The sequence below is a fragment of the Felis catus genome, chromosome C1, assembly GCF_018350175.1.
Source record: "Felis catus isolate Fca126 chromosome C1, F.catus_Fca126_mat1.0, whole genome shotgun sequence".
Taxonomy (NCBI): domain Eukaryota; kingdom Metazoa; phylum Chordata; class Mammalia; order Carnivora; family Felidae; genus Felis; species Felis catus.
Genome location: NC_058375.1, coordinates 161,279,897 through 161,299,372, shown reverse-complemented (window position 1 = coordinate 161,299,372; position 19,476 = coordinate 161,279,897). Strand labels below are relative to the sequence as shown.

The window sequence follows — 19,476 nt, the reverse complement described above, 5'->3', positions numbered from 1 at the left end:
ACAGCTCCAAAAACCTCAGCCCTGGCCACCTTGCCACCCGTACAGGTTCAAGGGCTGTTCGAATAAGGGGACTCGGCAACGAGCAACTCCCAGGGCCAGTAACAAGCGCTCAAGACGTGCTCCCGACACGCGGGAACAGACAGACTCAGGACTTCTTTGAGTCTAGTGGACACTCATGAGAAGAAAGTACCACAGAGAAAAACTTCCTGCTTTTTGTGATCAGCCAGAGACTGGTCGCATCAAAGGCCTGGAATTTAAAGAGGCCGTGATTTACAAAGAATAAATAATGACTCACGCTGTTTCTCTCCTTGACCAAGAGCATCAAAACAAAAAGAGGTGGGGCTCTCAGGTGTCTAGATGTGGCTGAGACAAACACAATTCATAAATCCCGTTTTACAAAGAGCACAGAAACACTAGAATTCACCATAAAATGAAGAGATTTTGGGAAAGCGTTTGAAGTATGAAGTTCCATCTGGTACCAAAGCACACCTCCTTCTAGCAGGTCAGACCACAAAATAATACTATATTAACAGTTTTTAAAAATGACTCAAGTGTAGGCTGGCAAGTCTGTTTAGCCACACAAGAGTCTGATGACTTACTCTGTCACGCTGGTGTAGGACATATTTTTTGTCACATAAAAACGCATAACACACAACGGACTCTTAGAGGCAAAATGTTCACATTTTTCACTTACTGTCATTGTTAGAGCCCGTTTCCATAACACCATAAGGAGGAGCCAGCAGTCCTGCCATGTACTGTCGATATTTCTGAAAGACAAAATTGTCAAGTCAATGCACAGATATTGACTCACGTGGGGCATTCATTTATTTACACAATAAAAAGCAGAAATGTTGGGTGTCAGGAAGCATCTGACTCGAGTATTTATAGAGCCATGAAACGTGCTGTCTGGGATCCGTGGTCTAAAATAAAGATGCTGTGTTATAAGAGGTCTTCCTGGATGAGACAGAAAGTGCCCCCTGCCCCCGCCCAGGCAGGGGTACCATCCCAGCCAGTTCATTTAAGTACTCGTTACTGACTAACCCAACTGCATGGGCTTCTACCCTCCCTCCACCTCTTGCCCTGCTTCTCACTCCAGCAAACACATGCTTGGGTTTTTGTGGAAGGCACAGACACTTGGTTTTTATAGAGGCAGATACAAATAATTGTGCTGCCTTCTTAATAGGTGAATGGTACTGAATCAGCTTTCTTTCAAAGTAAAAAGAAACGCATCTCTGGAAAACGTCAGTTTTGAAAGAAGCTGATTCGCTTCCATTTACCTGCTTCTTTTACTCTGTACACCTGCCCGTTGCGTGACCCCTACAGAACTTTCGGTATGTTGTCAAATAGAATGGTTTGACTTCATTTAGGACTATTTGGATTCCTCTGAATTGAATCCCCTCGCTTTTGGGCCAGGCATGCCTTAAAACCTGGGGCTCAGTGACATCGATGAGCCCCCAGAGTCTGTGCTGTTTTGAAGGAATAAGGCTTGGTGAGCAGAAAGCCTTTTAGACCATCCACTGAGAGAGGGATGACATTTACAAAGAATGGAAAATAGACATTAGACATCCTGTCTTCTCAGGTAATAAATACAGCCTCCTCCCCTCTCAGAATGAAAGCCAGGCAATTTTATTTATTGCATGGTGTCATGTATATTTATGGTTTATAATTATGATGACACATAAGTGTTAAATGGCATCAAAAGAATCAACACTCTATAATGTGTTTGTGGGTTACACAGACGTCAGCAGAAAAGCCTTCATCTGTAGCAATGGGCAGCTGGCGACATGCAGTGTTTGAGCAACCATCTGGCCCATTTGGTAGATGTGAATGGTGTTTGTAATGCAACATTGATGATTTCTCAAAAGAGCCTTCTTCTAGTCAAGATGTGACTGGCTTTTTTTCTTTTTTTTAATCCTTTTTTCTTCTCACTCTGAAGCAACTATACTAACACCTGCATGCAAACATTAAAAATCACGATTTTCCCTGCCTCTGAGTTAACTAATCACTCAAACATACCCACAGGACTAATCTATCACCCTGAATTCCTGACATTTCCTTTGATAGCTTCTCAGCTCTGATTCTCTTCTTTCTTATGACACCATCCACTCTTCTTCCTCCTGAGAGAGCACTGATTAAACACATTTCTGGGCATGATATTATGCTGGACTCCGAACAAAACAGGCTCACAGAGAGCAGATGGGGACTGGTATATGTTCTAAGAAGGTTTTGTGACCCCCCCCCCCCCCCACAGCCTTTTGAGTTCTTCTTATTGTTAGCAACTCCCTACCAGGCTCTTAAAAGAAATAATCCATGTTAAGTTAAAGGAGCAATCTGCTTTGCTTATAAATGTTGTTTCGGATGCAGCGGATGTTCTTTGTCCCAGGCACCTCTATGCCAGTTCCCATGAGCTCCACGGAAGCATCCCCTGACCCCTAAGTGAACAGGCCTTTGCCTTCTTTCATAGCACTTGGTCTGTTGCTTGTTCGTTCATGGGGCACATCATTATGGCTGTTGCTCCTGGTAACAGAAAATAGAGCAACCCTCTGGAGAGCAGAAGGTGGGCTAGTTTTCAGGATATGCATGCATTAAACACCTACTATATGCAGACAATGTCCCAGGCACTGGGCTTCCTGCAGAAAATAAGCAGATGGGCCCTTTGCACTTATGAAGTGTCTTATCTCCTGCAACACAGAGCACCATGGCTTACGCCTAATATGAACTAAACACTTATCTGTCGAATTTTAGAAATTTTATGGAGAATTTCAAACATATATAAAAACAGAATAACACATACCTAACATGTAGCCTCAATAATTATTAACTCATGACCAATGTTGTTTCCTCTACACTCCTATCCACCCACCCTTTCCAGAATTATTTTGAAGCAAATCCCAGATATCATATCATTTGATCCATAAATATTTCAGATACAAACAAAACTACAATGTCACTATCACAACTAAGAAATGTAACATTTCCATAATATCCATTTGATGTTCAAATTTATGTTTCATAAATGCCATTGCTGAATTGAATTTATAAAGTACTTTAATAAGACAACATCGGTCTTAGCAGAACAACTTTTGGCATAGTGGAGATTGCAAAAACAGGGTTGAAATATTAATACCTACACATAAGAAGCCAGCCTTTCAAAATTGATGGGACACTTTTTAGAAAACATCTGCATAATCAGGGAAATTGATTTCTTGTGTAGCACAGTGCAGAGCACTCTATACCAATCAGGATAAAAACAGCTCACGGAAATAAAACCTGTGTCAGAAAATTGGGACTCCTAAATGATTTACATATAATCTGCATACAGCTTGGTCTTCCAGCAGCATGTCATCTTCCAAGCACCACTTAAAAAACAGTCTACAAAAGAACCTGTCGTCTGAAAAGATGCTGAACCTCATTCACGACAGAAAGGCACATTAAAACTATAGAGTGCCATGTCCTTTTTTACTTGTCAGACTTGGCAAAGCTTCAAAAAATTTACTAACGTACAATTGGTGATCTCAGACATTGCTTACGGGAATGTAAAATGATGCAACCTCAGAGGAAGGCAGTTTGGAAGCATCCATCACATTTAAAAATCTGTATTTCCTTTGAGGAAAGACCCTCCCTTAGAGGGCAGAAATAGGACCTCCTGAAATACCTGAATACATAGGCAGACAGGCATATCTGTTGGTAATAGCAGACAAAATAACAGCCTCAAAGAGAAAATAACTCAGATGTCCACAAGTAGATGGCACCTGGGCTACTTCCTGATAAGTAAAGATGGGTTATTTCCTGATGAATAGATGATGTTGGAATATTATGCAGCCATGAATGAAGCAGCACTACCTGCTGATATAGAATAGTCTCCAGGGGTGCACGGGGGGCTCAGTCGGTTAAGCGTCTGACTTCAGCTCAGGTCATGATTTCACAGTTTGTGAGTTCGGGCCCCGCGTCGGGCTCTGTGCCAACAGCTCAGAGCCTGGATCCTGCTTTGGATTCTGTGTCTCCCTCTCTTGCTGCTTTTCCCTTGCTCACGCTCTGTCTCTCTCCCTCTCAAAAAATAAACATTAAAAAAAAAATGATCTCCACAGCACTGTACGCTATCATTTTGTGAGGATAAATATGTGCATATGTGAATATTTATAAGGATTTGTAAATACATAGCCTATCTCTGGACACATACACAAGAAAGTAGTATGAACGACTGCCTCTGGGAAAGAGATCTAGGTGGCTGAAGGTCACATGGGAGAGGGACTTAGTTTTCCCTGTTCATCACCCACTGTGGTTGTCTGCCTGGGGCCAGACTGGCGGCGCTGGCTTGCAGTGGCATACAGAAAGGGATAACGATGGCAGTGGAATGAGCAGACAGCCCTTCTCTCTTAAACATGTGGAGCTGGGAATAATTCACTTTGACTATAAAATCTTTCAGAGTGGGGAAATGGAGGATTCCCCAGGGTGCGGAAATGGGCTACCTTTTATCGCACTTATTGGTGCTCAAGTGATGAACTGAAAAACGAGAGATGAATGGATTAGTAAACCTAGATTGTGGGGTGGTTGGTCTCTTCATAGACGTTTGAAGCCATGCCACGCTTTCTGAGTAACAGACTGAAACTGAAGGGAATTCACCAAGACTCCCATATGAAAGTCAGCACAAGGTGAACTTTAACCTGAGTCAGCAGCTCTCCAGAGGTGACCCAGCACCTCTGGAACATGGTGTTTATGGTGTTTACCCAACGTCACTCCCACATGCCTCCCACACCCTGGCTGCTGGGGGTGTGCAGTGGCCCAGTTCAGTCCCTTGACAATGTCCTCCTGGGGCCCCAGTTGACCTCTCCCTGCAAAACCTTTCCCTGGACCCCAACACATTCTAACACATCAATAATTGAAATGCCCTCACTCAATCATTTTATTTTATTTTATTTTATTTTATTTTATTTTATTTTATTTTATTTTATTTTATTTCATTTTTTTAGGCTTCCACCATCACTCAATCATTTTAAAATCACCACATGCACCTGGGAAAGAGCTATACCTTTAACTGCCACAGACACAGATCCTCACTGTGTAAGGGCCCTAGCTGGAGGATTGTTTAACAGTTCCCACTCCCTAGCCCTGCAGGAACTCTGAGGGCAGTTAGGAAATCAGTTATTCACATGACAAGAGAACCACAAGGGTCTTCCAGGGTCTTAGAAGAATTCGGTAGGACTCGTTCTTAGGATCTGCTCCTGGCTTTGTCACTAGTCATCTGGGTCAATCTGACAAGTCTTCTGAGCTCTCTGACTTCAATATCGTCCATAAAGTGGGTGCTCTAAATTAGATCAAGGGTTCCTTGGGAAGAACTCTGGTGGGTTGGAGGACCCTCAGGCAAGGGTACCATGCAAACAAAACCTCAGCCCCTATGGCAACTAGAGTGTCTTCCCTTGTAATTGTTTTATAAATTAGAGTTCGAAAAGCAATTTCATCTGAAAGATGACTTTCGCTTCTAAAAAATAAAAGTTTACAAATCACAAGACTAATCCCTGAACTTCCAGCCAGAGATGTCACTCAAAGATCTCTATAAAGAATCAACAAAGACCAATTTAGGATTTGTCTACGAGGTATTAAGGATTCTACCCTCTGTTAGAAAGACTCCTATGGTTGAGAATTGGCCGAGTGACAGGTTGCTCTGTACCTGAAAGGTTTATCAACAAAATTGGTACTGAGAATTTAACAGAGATGCACCACAGAGCATTGTGGACCGTCTCAAAAGGTGTACAGATCCCTGGAATGGAACACAGCAGGGCAAAAGGGGGTGCGAGAGGGGTTAACAGAAGCTCTTCCTGGAGCTTACATTTTATTCTATGTCAAGTAGTTTAAAGGATTACTTTTATACTTTTATATTATGGAGTAGAAAGCTAAATTTGCATAAATTTTAAAGATTAAAGCATGAGACTTCAAAGAAATTTTGAGCTTGCTGCTGGCTACTTCTAGCTACAAAGGGTCTAGACCCCAGGCAGTATGTATTGATTTCCTCTGCATTTGGAGAACTTCAGTGGAAAAAACCAAGAACCTCTGATGTTATGAAAAGCACGCAGACATCGGAATCGTACAAGAACCAGGTCTTAATTCCGATCCTACCACATGCTACCTGTGTGAACTTGAGGAAGTTGGTTACTTCAGTTGCCTGGGTGAAGAGTCTCATCTTTCAGGACCATTGGGAGAGTATGAAATAAAATCTATAAAAGTGCCCAGCGCATATTAGGCACTTAATATACTTGCTGCTGCTGCTAACAGCAACAGCAACAACAACAACAACAACAACAATGCAACCAAGGATTAATCAAGATAATCACACTATATTTGATATGCTTCCCAAGCAGATACCGTTCAGCTTTAGCAAAGAACATTCTCTTCATGACAATTTCACATTACTGAGGATGTGGATATACATAATGTAAAGACCTATAATACATCTATTGACCGGTCTGTTAAATAGGGCTGTGGAGAAATAGGAATTTAAATAATAGACTTTCTTAAATAATTTTATAGTATACTGCCTATTTTTATACCCACATGGTAAAACTGTCCAAGAAGAAAGAAAGGGCACAAGACAGTAAGCCCAAAAATAATGTCACAAAAATAAGTAAAGCTTTTTAGCCATCAGAACTGTTTTATAGTCAAAGAGTATTTTTTATTTTTGTGTGTTTTATTTTTTTATATAAATATAATTTATTGTCAAATTGGTTTCCATAAAACACCCAGTGCTCATCCCAACAGGTGCCCTCCTCAATGCCCATCACCCATTTTCCCCTTTCCCCCACCCCCATCAACCCTCAGTTTGTTCTCAGTATATTTTTAAAAAATTAATCTGTAACTTACAACTGGCCAGTTTATGAAGTCACATCAGTGTCTGCGGCTGAGAACAGAGGGAAGAGGGAAGGCAGTGTGAGGGGTATGGCATCCTGGGGCTTGTGAGGTCAGATGCCTGTGTCTAAATCCAGGTGGAGATGTGCTAAAGGCTACATGAATATGTATTTTTAAAATTTTTTATTTGAAAGAGAGAGAAAGCACGAGGTGGGAAGAGGGGCAGAGGGAGACAGAGAGAATCCCAAGCAGGCTCCATGCTCAGTGTGGAGCCCAACGTGGGGCTAGATCCCACAACACTGAGATCAGGACCTAAGCTGAAATCAAGAGTCAGATGCTCAACCAACTGAGCCACCCAGGCGCACCAAGCTACACTAATATTTTGAAGAAGACACAAAAGATGACAGTCTCAGGTTAAACTCTGGTTTGTCTCTCAGCCAACTCATGGCCCCCTCACTGAAGAAAGCTGACTGGAAAGCAGGTAGAACCACCCGGTGGAAGGGGGTCAGGGGGTAAACCCAGCTCTGCTCTGTACGCCTTGAGTCCCAGGCCGGTGCTGCTCCCATCCAGAGCTAGGGCAACTTTTTTTTCTAGTTTGCACAAAGGCTCTGTATGAGCCAGCTGTAGTCCAGGAGCCAGAATACAAAAGTGGAGTGGCATCTGCTGGGGGAGGAGGCATAACAGAGCCATGTCTCAGTTTACAAAGCAGGACTAACAGAGAATAAAGAAAGGCTGGCAGCTTGAACCCTAGCTGGACCCACTGTGACAAGAGAAAATGGGGTCCTAGTGGAGTATGATTCCCAACCCTGGAGGTGAAGGTCTTCCTGACACACTGTGAGGCCTTGTCTGAGGGTCTGCAAGCTGCTGCCTGCTGCCGCGACCTACCCAGGCTGCTAGCAGGAGCCCCCACGGGGGGGCCAGGGGGTACAGAACTGTTACTATACTCCTGCCTGGCCAGAAGCAGCTAGGCCGAGGTGCTGGGCACATCCTTTCCCAGTAACAGTCCCTCTGTCCCCCCGCCCCTCTGCCTAGGAGATCATCAGGTTGCAGGGAGAGCACAAGTGGCATCCTTAGGCTGGGGTATCAGTGCTAGAAAAGCATTAAAAACAGGAAGTCATAAGGACGACTGATAGGCATTGCTGTGAACACCTGGGGGAGAGGGGATGTGTTCTGAACAGGAAAGCACTAATACGAGCTCATGGTAGAGGTGTGTGTGGAGGGGGCCAAGATTGGGGCAGAATAGAAGAGGGCCACTCTGGGGGTCTGAGGCTATATATCCTGTCATAACATCCCACTCATTACATCTGCACTGGGTTCTGCCAACCCAGTAAAGCCGAGTTTGTAAAATGTAATGACAAACAAATTACCTGTACTTTCTCTGAAAGCATTAGGAGTATTTGGGAAAGGAGCTTACAATAGGGATCTAACGTTTAGGCCCCCTGTTTTTGGTTTCTTGGTAAGAATTTTTCATGACTTCTGTATTGTGTGCAATATGTGATGTGAAACTGGCCATGGCACATTGCTCTAAAATCTCAGAGAGCTAGAGAATTCTCAAACATAGGAAGAACAGGAAAGAAGGGGAAAAGCAAAGCAGTTGTAAATGGAAACCTTCAAGCAGAATTTTTATGTTTACCCTCTTAAAGCTGTTATTGCTTCTCCCACAGCAGATCACTGGCTGGACTGAGTTTACCTCTTATGCCAAGTGATTTTGTTTCCCTGTTTCTCGATTTCTATAGCATTCGCATAATAGGACTCAAATAACTTCCATCACCATGTCTTCAATGATATTTAATTATATCCTTTGGTCCTAAGATAGATATTTCTAAATGGAAGCAAAATTCTGCTTGCCAACTCCTGGCCATTTTTAATTCACGACTAACCTGCCAAGAGCAGTAGTTTGGAGTGTGATAATCACAACGATAGTCCTAATAGAGAAAATTTCCAACCCTGAGTCATTTAGAGTGCTAGGCTAAAGCCCAAGCAAGATGACCCTGCAGACAAGCAAATAAAGTCTCACTCAAAGTGCACCTGTTTGGGGGCACCTGGATGGCTCAGTTGGTTGAGTGTCCGACTTTGGCCCAGGTCATGATCTCGCGGTCTGTGGGTTTGAGCCCCGCGTCGGGGTCTCCGAATCTGTGCTTTCCGATTCTGTGTCTCCCTCTCTCTGCCCCTCTCCCACTCATGCTCTATCTCTCTCTCTCTCTCTCTGTCAAAAATAAATAAGCATTAAAAAAAATTAAAAAAAAAACGCACCTGTTTGAAATTCTCTCTCCCACTGGCGCATGGTAGGGGGTGGGGCAAATTCAGATTACAGAGTCAGGACACAGACACAGAATCTGAGGCTGAGGAGGGTTGGGGGTAAGGGGCAGGGGGCATGGAGAACAACAGCCCTCCAGGTAGAGGAGGAACAGGTGTGATATTAAGAGACCAGGCCAGGTGGGACAGAGAGTCAGGACAGGGGTCTGGGGAGAGGGGAAGGCGGTGAGGCTGAGCAGTGCAGGGACTGAACAGGTAAGGCCTTTCAGGTCACAGTGAGGATTCTGAACAGCACCCTCATACCACACAGAGTAGTTTAAGTAGAGAAATGACAAGAACAGATACGTGTCTCTAAATGATCATTTTGGCTGCTGCCTGGAGAATGTTTTTCATGGGAAAACAAGGAAGGCATTGGGCCCTTAAGGGAGAGACAGACCTGAAAGTGGAGGAGAAGTAAGAGAAGGAGATGTGAAGTAGGGGGTAAAGGTACTTCATTCCTAGGGGTAAGGCAATCTCCAACTACCTACAGTCAATGACCTTAAAGGCTCAGATTTCTTATTCAAGCACATTCAACACATCTATACTTTGTTTTTTCCAAATATTTAAAAAAATTTTTTTTAAATGTTTATTTATATTTGAGAGAGAGAGAGGGAGTGCACAAGCAGGGGAGGGGCAGAGAGAGAGAGACAGAGACAGAATATGAAGCAGGCTCCAGGTTCTGAGCTGTCAATACAGAGCCCAACGCGGGGCTCAAACCCATGAACTGTGGTTCATGACCTGAGCCGAAGCTGGACGCTTAACCGACTGAGCCACCCAAATCTTTTTTTTAATGTTTATTTATGAGAGAGAGACAGAGTGAGAGCAGGGGAGGGGCAGAGAGAGAGGGAGACACAGAATCCGAAGCAGGCTCTAGGCTCTGGGCTGTCAGCACAGAACCTGATGTGGGACTCGAACCCATGAACCATGAGATCATGACGTAAGCCGAAGCCAGATGCTTAACCAACTGAGTCCCTCAGGTGTCTCAACACATCTCTACTTTTAATATGACTAAAAAGCTTGGGGATTTCTGGGGGCTCACTGGAATGATTATAATTTAAGTTAGTGCATGCTCTGCATATTTGAGTAATTAAATTAGCCGTGAGTTTCTCTTAGGGAAACACAAATTGAAAGCAAGACACACACACAGTAGGTCAGTGCTACTTAAATGAATCATAAAATACTCTGCTGTGGAGCTATTATTGCACAGTCCATTCTCATAGCTCTCTTTTCACTAAGGCTGTACCTACTCCATCTAATGTATAAGTGTGACTATGCATGTTGAAAAAATAGCCTCTGCCTCCTTGTTTATAGAAAAAACAGTTGGTTGACATTTTATTTAAGCATATGACTCTTTAAGGGTGGTGGATATTAATACAGTTACTCTGAATTAGAACAATCAAGCCCAGCACTTATGAAACTAACAAGACTATCAGTAATACATATATCATGGAAACATGCAAATTCCAAGAAAGTGCTTAAATGTTGATCATACAGCATTAGGATGCACTGATCATTTAAAAACCTAAAATAAAGGATCATTTCACAGTAACAGCCTATGACTGTCATCCCATTAGAGCAAACTACCAACATTTTGCTTTTGCTTTCTGGGTCTACAATATACCACACATAGGGGAGTAGACAGAGCAAGAGGGAGATAGTAAATAGTAATTCAATGGGTGCTGTGGTCTGGATGTATCCCCCCGCCGCCCAAATTCCTAAGTTGAAATCCTAACACCTAACGTGATGGTGGGGACTTTGTGGGGGTTCTTAAGTCATAAGGGTGGAGCCCTCACAAATGGGGTCAATGCTCTTCTGAGGCCCCACAGACTCCCCCATCCCTGCTGCCAATGGAGGTCACAATGAGAAGTGCCATGTGGCACTTTGACCTCAGACTTCCAGCTTCCAGGACTGTGAGAAATAAATTTCTGTTGTTTACAAGCCACACCGGTTTTGTAATAGCAGCCCAAATGGACTAAGAAGAGGAGGCAGGAAGACTTTCTGCCCCAAGTAGGTATCTGAACTTCCCATGTTAGAGACGTTTAAGTTTCTGGCTTCATCTCTCAAAATCTGAAACCACTGGAGCCCAGGAACTAAGAATTTCTTTGGTTCTATTCTGAGCAAGTTTTTCTAGAAGCATCCATACATAACTCACCTATCCTATCTCCTCAACTTCAGTCCTACCCTATAACCTCTAGTGGGCGTTTAGTACCCGCTTTTGCCATATGCAGGCACATTGATCACTAGAAGGGAAACTATACAAGGACAGTGACTTTTATCTGTTTTGTACCCTGATGGAACTCGATAGCCTGGAGTTGGGTACTTCTCAGCTTCAACCACTCTCGACTTTTGGAGACTGTCTACATTGATTCAGACCCAACTCCTACAGCACTTCCGCCCTTTTGCACATTGTTTGCACTTACTTTCTTCATCCCCCTTCATTATCATCATTTCTATTATTTCTGCTTCAAGCTGCCATAAACAACCTTACAGCATCCTTATCAATCCAAATCCAATATATCCCTACTGAACACATCTGGGAATCACGGTCATATAGGCGTGTGGTTGTGGAAGCTTCTAATCATCATGCAATATTATATGCCTTGAATCCTTTGAGTGGTTCCTGGTTTCTATCAATTCTCTACTTTAGATAATCTGAACTCTGTTTCTCCTACAGAGTGTGAACTCGGGGGCCTCACCCAGGCCCCACACTTTCTATAGTCCCCTCTCTATCCTCACCTAACAGATGAGGCCCCACATCTCCTAGTAGGAATACTAGGAGGTGTCAATAATGGAGGCAGTGCTTTAGCCATTCTGGAAAATAGGGTGAAAGAGAACAGTATAATGCCATATGTCTGAGGGGGTATGGGAGTGGGCAGGGCTGAAAGAGGTGGGGGGACACAAGCTTTAAGATTCAGGCAAATGTGGGGCTTCGTCCCAGTTCTGCAAACCTCCGCTGATGCTAACAGACTTGTGAGCTGACACAAGCCAGCCCCCGCCTCCCCTCCAGTCTCAGCTCCCACACTCTTCCCCAGCCATACTGGCTCCTTTCAGATGCTCTAGCACACTGAGCTTTCCCCTCAGGCCTCCTATATCTCCTGCTTCCCGCCACTGACCCTGCCAACATCTGCTCACCTGTGCTGACCCATGGTCTCTTCAGAATGGCCTTCCCTGAGCCCCCAGTTTATGTTAGTCTCTTGTGACTCCTCTCCTGGCATCATGTCTTTGCCATCATGTCTTTTACCGGTGTGCCCAAGTAAAGTGAGGTTATGTACTGTATGTGTGCTGGCTTAATGCCATTCTCCTCTGTTCCACTACAGACCAGGAGGGCAGGGACCACATCTATGTTCTCTCTCATTGCATACTTAGAACTGAGCACAGGGCCTGCGACATAGCAGGCTTTCAGCGAATATTTGTTGAGTGAATGAATTACTGACAGAATTTCTGCTCTGAGGTTCGGTTCCTCAATAATAAACCAGACATATTACCATATACCCCTCACGGTTGATGGAAGGACTGAATGAGACAACCCGTGTGAAGTTCTGCACAGCCCGGGCACACAATAAATATTGGTTCCTATTCCCTCTACATCATGATTTTTTCCTCACACTGATTCTGCTTAAGGGGTGCATTTCCATTTAAAAAAACTAAGGCTTGGAGGAAAAAACTGTCTAATGCATGGAGATCTACAAAAACAGATCTAATGACTGGAAGATATGATGAAAGAAGCCACTTAGAATTGTATGACGTACGTGGTCAAATATCTCTGTGATGTTTGTTTGCTCTTTATGAATCAGCTTCTTGCTTTCAGAGAAGGGACAGTGGGAGCATGTTGATGCTGATAAAAACAAAACCTAAACTTAACTCATCAAAATCTATGATAATGATCGATTTTGTAAGTTAAAAGGAAGTACAGGGGGACAGAGTGACCCGTCTGCTCCACCAGAATTAGTGCCAAAACACACTCATTAGTGAAAATGTAGTTTTAAGAGACCCATGCATAAATCTTGCTGGAAAAACTGGCAGCTATATATAAATAGCTGAAGGTAGAAAATGATTCATTTTACATATCCAACATTTTTTTTCGTAATTCTGCCTATTGCTGCTACTTGCTAAGGCCTATCAGTTTTTAATAAGTTTGCCTTTTGGCTTTGTTCTAACTACTCTTCTCTCTCTCTTTTTCCCTTCCTGTCTCTCCTTACATCCTACCCTCCCTCCCTTTATACAAATTCACAAAAATAAATTTTACTTCTATAAAATAAGAACACATGATAAAAAACTGAACTACAAGGTGTATAAAATGAAAAAAATAATCCTCTCCCTTCCTTACCCTCCCCCTACTAATGACTTACCCAGTCCCACTGTCAAGCTAATCACTGCTGACACTCACTTCTTCTGTAACTTCCAGAATGTTTCCACACACACCAATATCTATCAATACATGTATCTATCTATCTTCCTATCAATTGGTTTTAAACAAATGAGATCATATGGTATGTGATGTTTTATCCTTTTTCTTTCTCTCTTTCTCTATTAATGTATTTTGGGTGGCTTTTGCTATCAGAACACATTTCCCCATTGCTTTTTTGTTAGACACCTCATTTTTTTTTTTTGCCCACTTCTCCATTTAACCCAACTGGGGGAAATCTGGAAAATATACTGAATCAAAATACCTTCCCTGAATGTAAAGCAAAAAGATAAAGATCATATATAAGGGTGTTATCAAGTGGAGATTTCAGCTATATTCATGAAAATGAGAGAGCACTGTAAAAATTTAATTCCAAGCAAACAAATATGCAAGCATATCACTCAGAAAATTTCTTTGATCTCTCCGATGGCTTTATCTAATTGGTGTCATTATGTTGTAACTCCACTGAGTGCCAACTATGTATCTGTAACCTTGGCAAAGGCTTCCCATACAGCTGAAGAAAAAAATGCGTGTGTTCTCTCCCCTAACGCTGTCAGAAGAAAAAAGAAATTTAATTTCAGTCTCTGTCAGCTTAAGAAGAATAGAACAGAAATTGTAAACTATTAAGATGGTGTTTGAGTATTACTGTTAAAAGGAAACAGATTTACAGCTTTTGATAACTGTGTTGTGGTTATAGAAGAAATTGTTCTTGTTCTAAAGACACATGCCCTGAAATATTTAGTATTTAGGGGTAAAGGAGTACAACTTCTCAACTTACAAATGATTCAAAAAAAAAAAAAAAAGAGAGAGAGAGAGGGAGAAAGAGCAAGCCAAAACAAGAGTCAGAAGTGCAGTCGAGTCTAGGAGAGTTCTTTATATCACCCTTCCAACTTTTCTGGGTATACTTGAAATTACATCAAAATTATAAGTTACCAAAAAATGAAAAGGGGTTGGGAGTTGAAACTTGAAAGGATTCCTCTCTTTTTTTAGTGTTTATTTACTTTTGGTGGGGGGAAGGGGCAGAGAAAGACAGAAACACAGAATCCCAAGCAGGCTCCAGGCTCTGAGCTGTCAGCACAGAGGCCGACGCGGGGTTTGAAGTCACGAACCGCGAGATCATGACCTGAGCTGAAGTCAGATGCTTAACTGACTGAGCCACCCAGGTGCCCCAAAAGGATTACTCTTAATGCGTTTATCCTGTCAACATCTGCCTTCCCCAACTCACAGGCTCTGCCTGCACTTCATAGGTCCAACAACCTCTGCTTCTGCAGCTAGTCCTTATCAGAGCGGAAACTCTGTCCCCACTGGCTGGGAAGGGCCAGCGCTGCCCCTGGGCGTCATGTGTCCACGTACCTGGCATGTGGGGAGAGGGGTGCAAGAGGGTGAAGGACAGCACCCCAGAGCTACAAAGCCACAGCCTTCCCCTAATCCCACCTCACATGGCCCCCATACCTGGGCTTTGGCCTTTACTCCTCAATGAGTATATGTTTGTTTGTTTGTATTTTGCTGGCCCTCAATGCAGTCCACAGCCTGCCTTGCCCTTGTCTGCCTGTCTTCCCTAAGGGCTACCTCTTGTCCTTTCCACTGCTAATTCTGGCCTGAAATACTGCCTGCTGTGACAAATATTTTTCACTCTCACTGTTGGCAAAACTTTCCCCAGGCCCCACTCACCAGACCAGAGGATCCCTTGGGTCTCAATGCCATCCTCTATCAAACTGGAATTTTCTAAGCCCTTTTAGTAGTCATTGTGATTGTTGGCCACTGCCCTTACAGCTTTTGTAACCAGGTTTTCTGGGAAGTGCATTCTGGCTTCCATGAGGACCAAGGACACTGGATGTCCCATCTCCAATGTTAACAGAGCTGAACAGTCTAACTGCTCCATTCAGATTAACCTTTGATCACACACCAAAACAGAATTTTCTGCAATCTAGAAACTCAACTTCAAATGTCAATTCTGCAGTCAGAATATGCCTACATTGGACTTTGCTATAAATGATCTCTATGGTGCTAGAAGGAAAGAAACAACCTTTCTATCAGTCAACACAAAAATCTAAACAAGATGATACAAGTGTACAATGATTATGAAAACCCAAACCATAAAACACAAATGTGTGCTTTCCAATATTTGTAACACACAGAGATAGTCTTGATTTTATTGCAGGTTTAAATAAAATTCCTGATGTTTTAAAAATAATATTACCTTTTCCTCCAAATCAATACATCTATAGCTTAAGTATCACATCTATTGAATATAGTGATTAAACTTTGTTTAAACTTTGTGTTTAAACTTCGGGGGGAAATTATAGCATATTGCATCAGAGAGGTAGAACAATGTTGAGAAGAGAAAACTTGAGGGAGTAGAGGAGTACCTTATTAAAATTTTTTTTAGCAGCCTCACAGGGGAAGGCAATATTGCCAACTGCTTTCCTGGACGGTATGCAGCTAATCCAGACAAAAAGGATTCTCCTTCCTTCAGTGAAAGTGTCAAGCTGAAAACGACACCATTAAGGACAGACATGGGGACAGCCCAGGAGGGAAGCAGCCAGGTGAGTGACTCTAAATCTGGACCCCAGCTCCCAGGCGGATCTTGTCTAACCCTTCTCCACCCACCCCCCAACCCCTCATCTCATCTGTGGGTGTAAGGAAGGAGCTGGCCAAAGGGAAGGATTTGAGTCTTGACCAGAGACTGTCTAAATGGGCCCACAGAGTGAGGCAGGCCCGAGGAAGGGAAGGGGGTGGGAGAGATGTTGCAGAGAAGAAAGGAAGAACCAGCACTATTCCAATAGAGCAAAGGGGTGCTGGTCTGGGTGATACCAGCGCTGGCCAGCAGGATGCGTTCACAGGGTGCAGGATTCGGCAGCTCCATGACACTTCTTCCTGGCTCTCCTGTGTCCATGCCAGCTCCTCCTTCCTCAGGAGCGGACCTAATCCCCATCTTGATGTTTACCATGATCTCCACCTCCCTTTCAGTTCTTTGCCTCCTGCTTTGAGGATCTTCCACCTTGATGCTTGGCCCTCAAACCCACAACTCCTGGATTGGAATCCTCCTGGGACCCACATCCCTCTTCTCAGCTTGCATCTACTTTCCCAGACCAGACCCGACACGCTTATGTGCAGGTTGTTCAGATGTCCTGGTTCCAGCCTGTAGGCCTGGCCCTCTAATTTTGCCAAATAACACAGCTCCTCTCCCTGAGGTCAGCCACCTGGGGGCCTCTCACCCTCAGTCTTGTCATGCTGCCAGTCAAGCCTCTCACCTGAAGTATGACACACGACACTTTGCACACTGCAAAGTTCTGTACACACGCTATTTATAAGCATTGAATGTAGTTGCTACGCCAGGAAGCTAAGACATGCAGCGAAGAAGGAAATTCCAAAGATAACTCTCATTTAAAAGCCTCCCATTGAAATGAGTGTTCACCTTTGTTTGGCTGAATTAATGTATCCCAATCTGGTTCTCAAGAGACCACTAACCGGGGTGTGGTTTGTCTTTTTGGGGTGATAAAAATGTTCTAAAATTGATTGTGGTGGTGGTTACACAACCTGCTAAAAGCTATTGAGTTGTACACTTTAAGTGGGCAAATTGTATGGTATGTGAATTATGTCTCAATAAAGCTGTTTAAAAAAGAGAAAACACCATGTGGACTTCAGGATGTGCACCTAACCTACTGAATATATCCACCTGGCTGCCAGAAGGAGGGATCAGAAAAAAGATGCGGAAAAGTCATTTTCTGGAACTTCTGGGTACGCTCTGCTGAAGCATACACCCTGATTTTACCTGCATGAAGCCAACTCTGACCATCCCTCCCGCAGGCAGCTCCCCACACAGGAGCATGGAACACCAGGAGAACTGGTGTGCGTAGGCTTCTCTGTGCCTATAGCATGCAGAGTTACGCCTACTTTCTTCAGCATTTGATTTTTCCAAACAAAAGGAGAAACCGAGCACATAAAACCCAACAGTGAATTGATGAGCAACTTTGCATATATATAGAATTTCCAGGCAATAAAGCATGCTCTCCAACAAGCTTGTCTTTGTTTGGGAGAAAATTACGCTTTGCTTTCTCACAATGCCCTCTGCCAAGCCCGGTGTGCCCTCCTAATTTAAATTAGTCTTTCAATTGTATGATCTTTCCAAAGGAAACTAATTTTCACTACGCTCATTCAGGGAACTTAACCAGAACTTGAATTTTTTGTTGGGGGAGGGTGGCAAACCCATGTGGTAAGGTTTTCTGCTTTGCCACAATCCTGAGATTAATCATTTTTTGAATATCTATAAATATTATTTTGATGATGTGAATGCCTTTAAATAGCTGTTTACAAAAAACTCACAATACTGTAAGACTGCAAAGAAATAAGCCTAATATAAAATGTGAACAAGAGAATTAAACACAAATTGCACAATTATATTCTAATTTGTAGATTATAATTCAGTGTTCCATAACGATTTATCCTGAAAATACGTTATCTTAAAAAAAAATTAAAAACTGATTAAGACAACTTTTCTCACAAATCCTAAAATGCTTCATTCACTGGGTAATTTCATTCTGTGCTATCTCAATGAGGACATTTTGAATCAAAGACCTCAAGAAGAAGGTTAATAAATCTTGACAGCTTCCTTAGATTCTGTTCTCTTACTTACTGTTCGTTAAGTTCTGTATGAAGTTCAGCAGTTCACACAATCTGGCATAAAAATGGAGGATTTAAAAAAGAAGTTTAAAACTTTGATTTCTCAGAAAATGTCTTAATGGTGTGTCTTTCTCAGTGCTGAGTTATTTCCCAGAAAAGGCTCTATTTTCACTATAATTTTCTAAAATAAATCTGATAGAAGAGAATACCATGGCAATGGGAAATGTGAGAAATTTGACCAAAGTGGATTAATTTTTTTAAACTGTCATAAATACATAGCATATCATATAAATTCATTATCTGGACAAGCCAATCATTCTGAATGACTTTAAAGGAAATTCTTGTTGGTTTTGTTTTTCTTTTTTGTGGAGGGGGGGGGAGTGTTATTTTTATTCCTCCTCTCCCCAACCATTTCCTTCCATATACAAAAATAAGATAATCATCTCTGAATGCCCTTGGTGACCCAAGCATATAAATTCTGGGACAAATTATGTCAGGATAAAATTCAAAATTGGCAATCTCAGAGAACCAAGTTAGAAGTAGATCTGCTGTGTTTAAAATTAAACCATTTTAGTAATAATTAAAATCACATAAAATTGTGAACAAAAACTCAGGAAATATGTCTTTTTTGGCCTGTTCATGTGAGTTACAAATCAACACATGCAGTTTATCTCAAGTGAAGGGTGCACCGTGAACTCTCCCCAAAAGCAGAGTTGGTAGAAAGCACTCCTTGGACAGGGAGACTGCAAGGATCAAACAGGATCTTAGACTCCTTGCAAATACCCACTAGCTCAGTTGTCTAGCAGTTTGCCAATGGCAAGTTCCAAAAAGCCAAACTTTTAATTAAATACTATGGAAAAGTAGCATGCCACATGCCTAAAACAACAACAACAACAACAACAACAACAACAACAACAACAACAACAAAAACCAACAAAAAAAGAACAACGGCCCCAAACACCACACACCACCAGAATGGCTCATAACAGGACGGGAATCAAGAATAATCACTAAAAGCAGAATCCAGCTATTGTCTCAGAAAGATTAAAAACAAAGAATAGAAAACATGAACACAAAGGGCTGCAGGGATGCTACCAGAGAGCATTTAAAACAGACCCAGAAAGTAGCAACAAATCATTCTTCTCTCCCACCTTCCCTCACATACCAGAAGCTATAGGGAGCTCTTTAGAGAAAATTCAAAACACAGTTCTTCTGTTTGGGATTCTTTGAAGACTACTCAATGTACGAAGCACCAATCAGCCAATGAACACGCAGAAAGTTCAAGTCCAATATTATGATAATTGTTATGCAAT

General features: G+C 42.6%; 1 protein-coding gene across 12 annotated transcripts in view; it reads right to left on the bottom strand.

The window, feature by feature from the left end:
- RAPGEF4 (Rap guanine nucleotide exchange factor 4) overlaps nucleotides 1–19,476 on the bottom strand; it is a 291,293-nt gene that overhangs the window by 127,168 nt on the left and 144,649 nt on the right. For 11 of the 12 annotated variants that reach the window (XM_023259461.2, XM_023259462.2, XM_045033954.1 and 8 more), the window contains one exon: nucleotides 695–767. In XM_023259461.2, the coding sequence (XP_023115229.1) occupies nucleotides 695–767 (73 nt within the window). Of the gene's footprint in view, nucleotides 1–694; nucleotides 768–15,211; nucleotides 15,231–19,476 lie in introns of those variants that run through there. The other variant, XM_045033953.1, reaches the window with a different exon arrangement.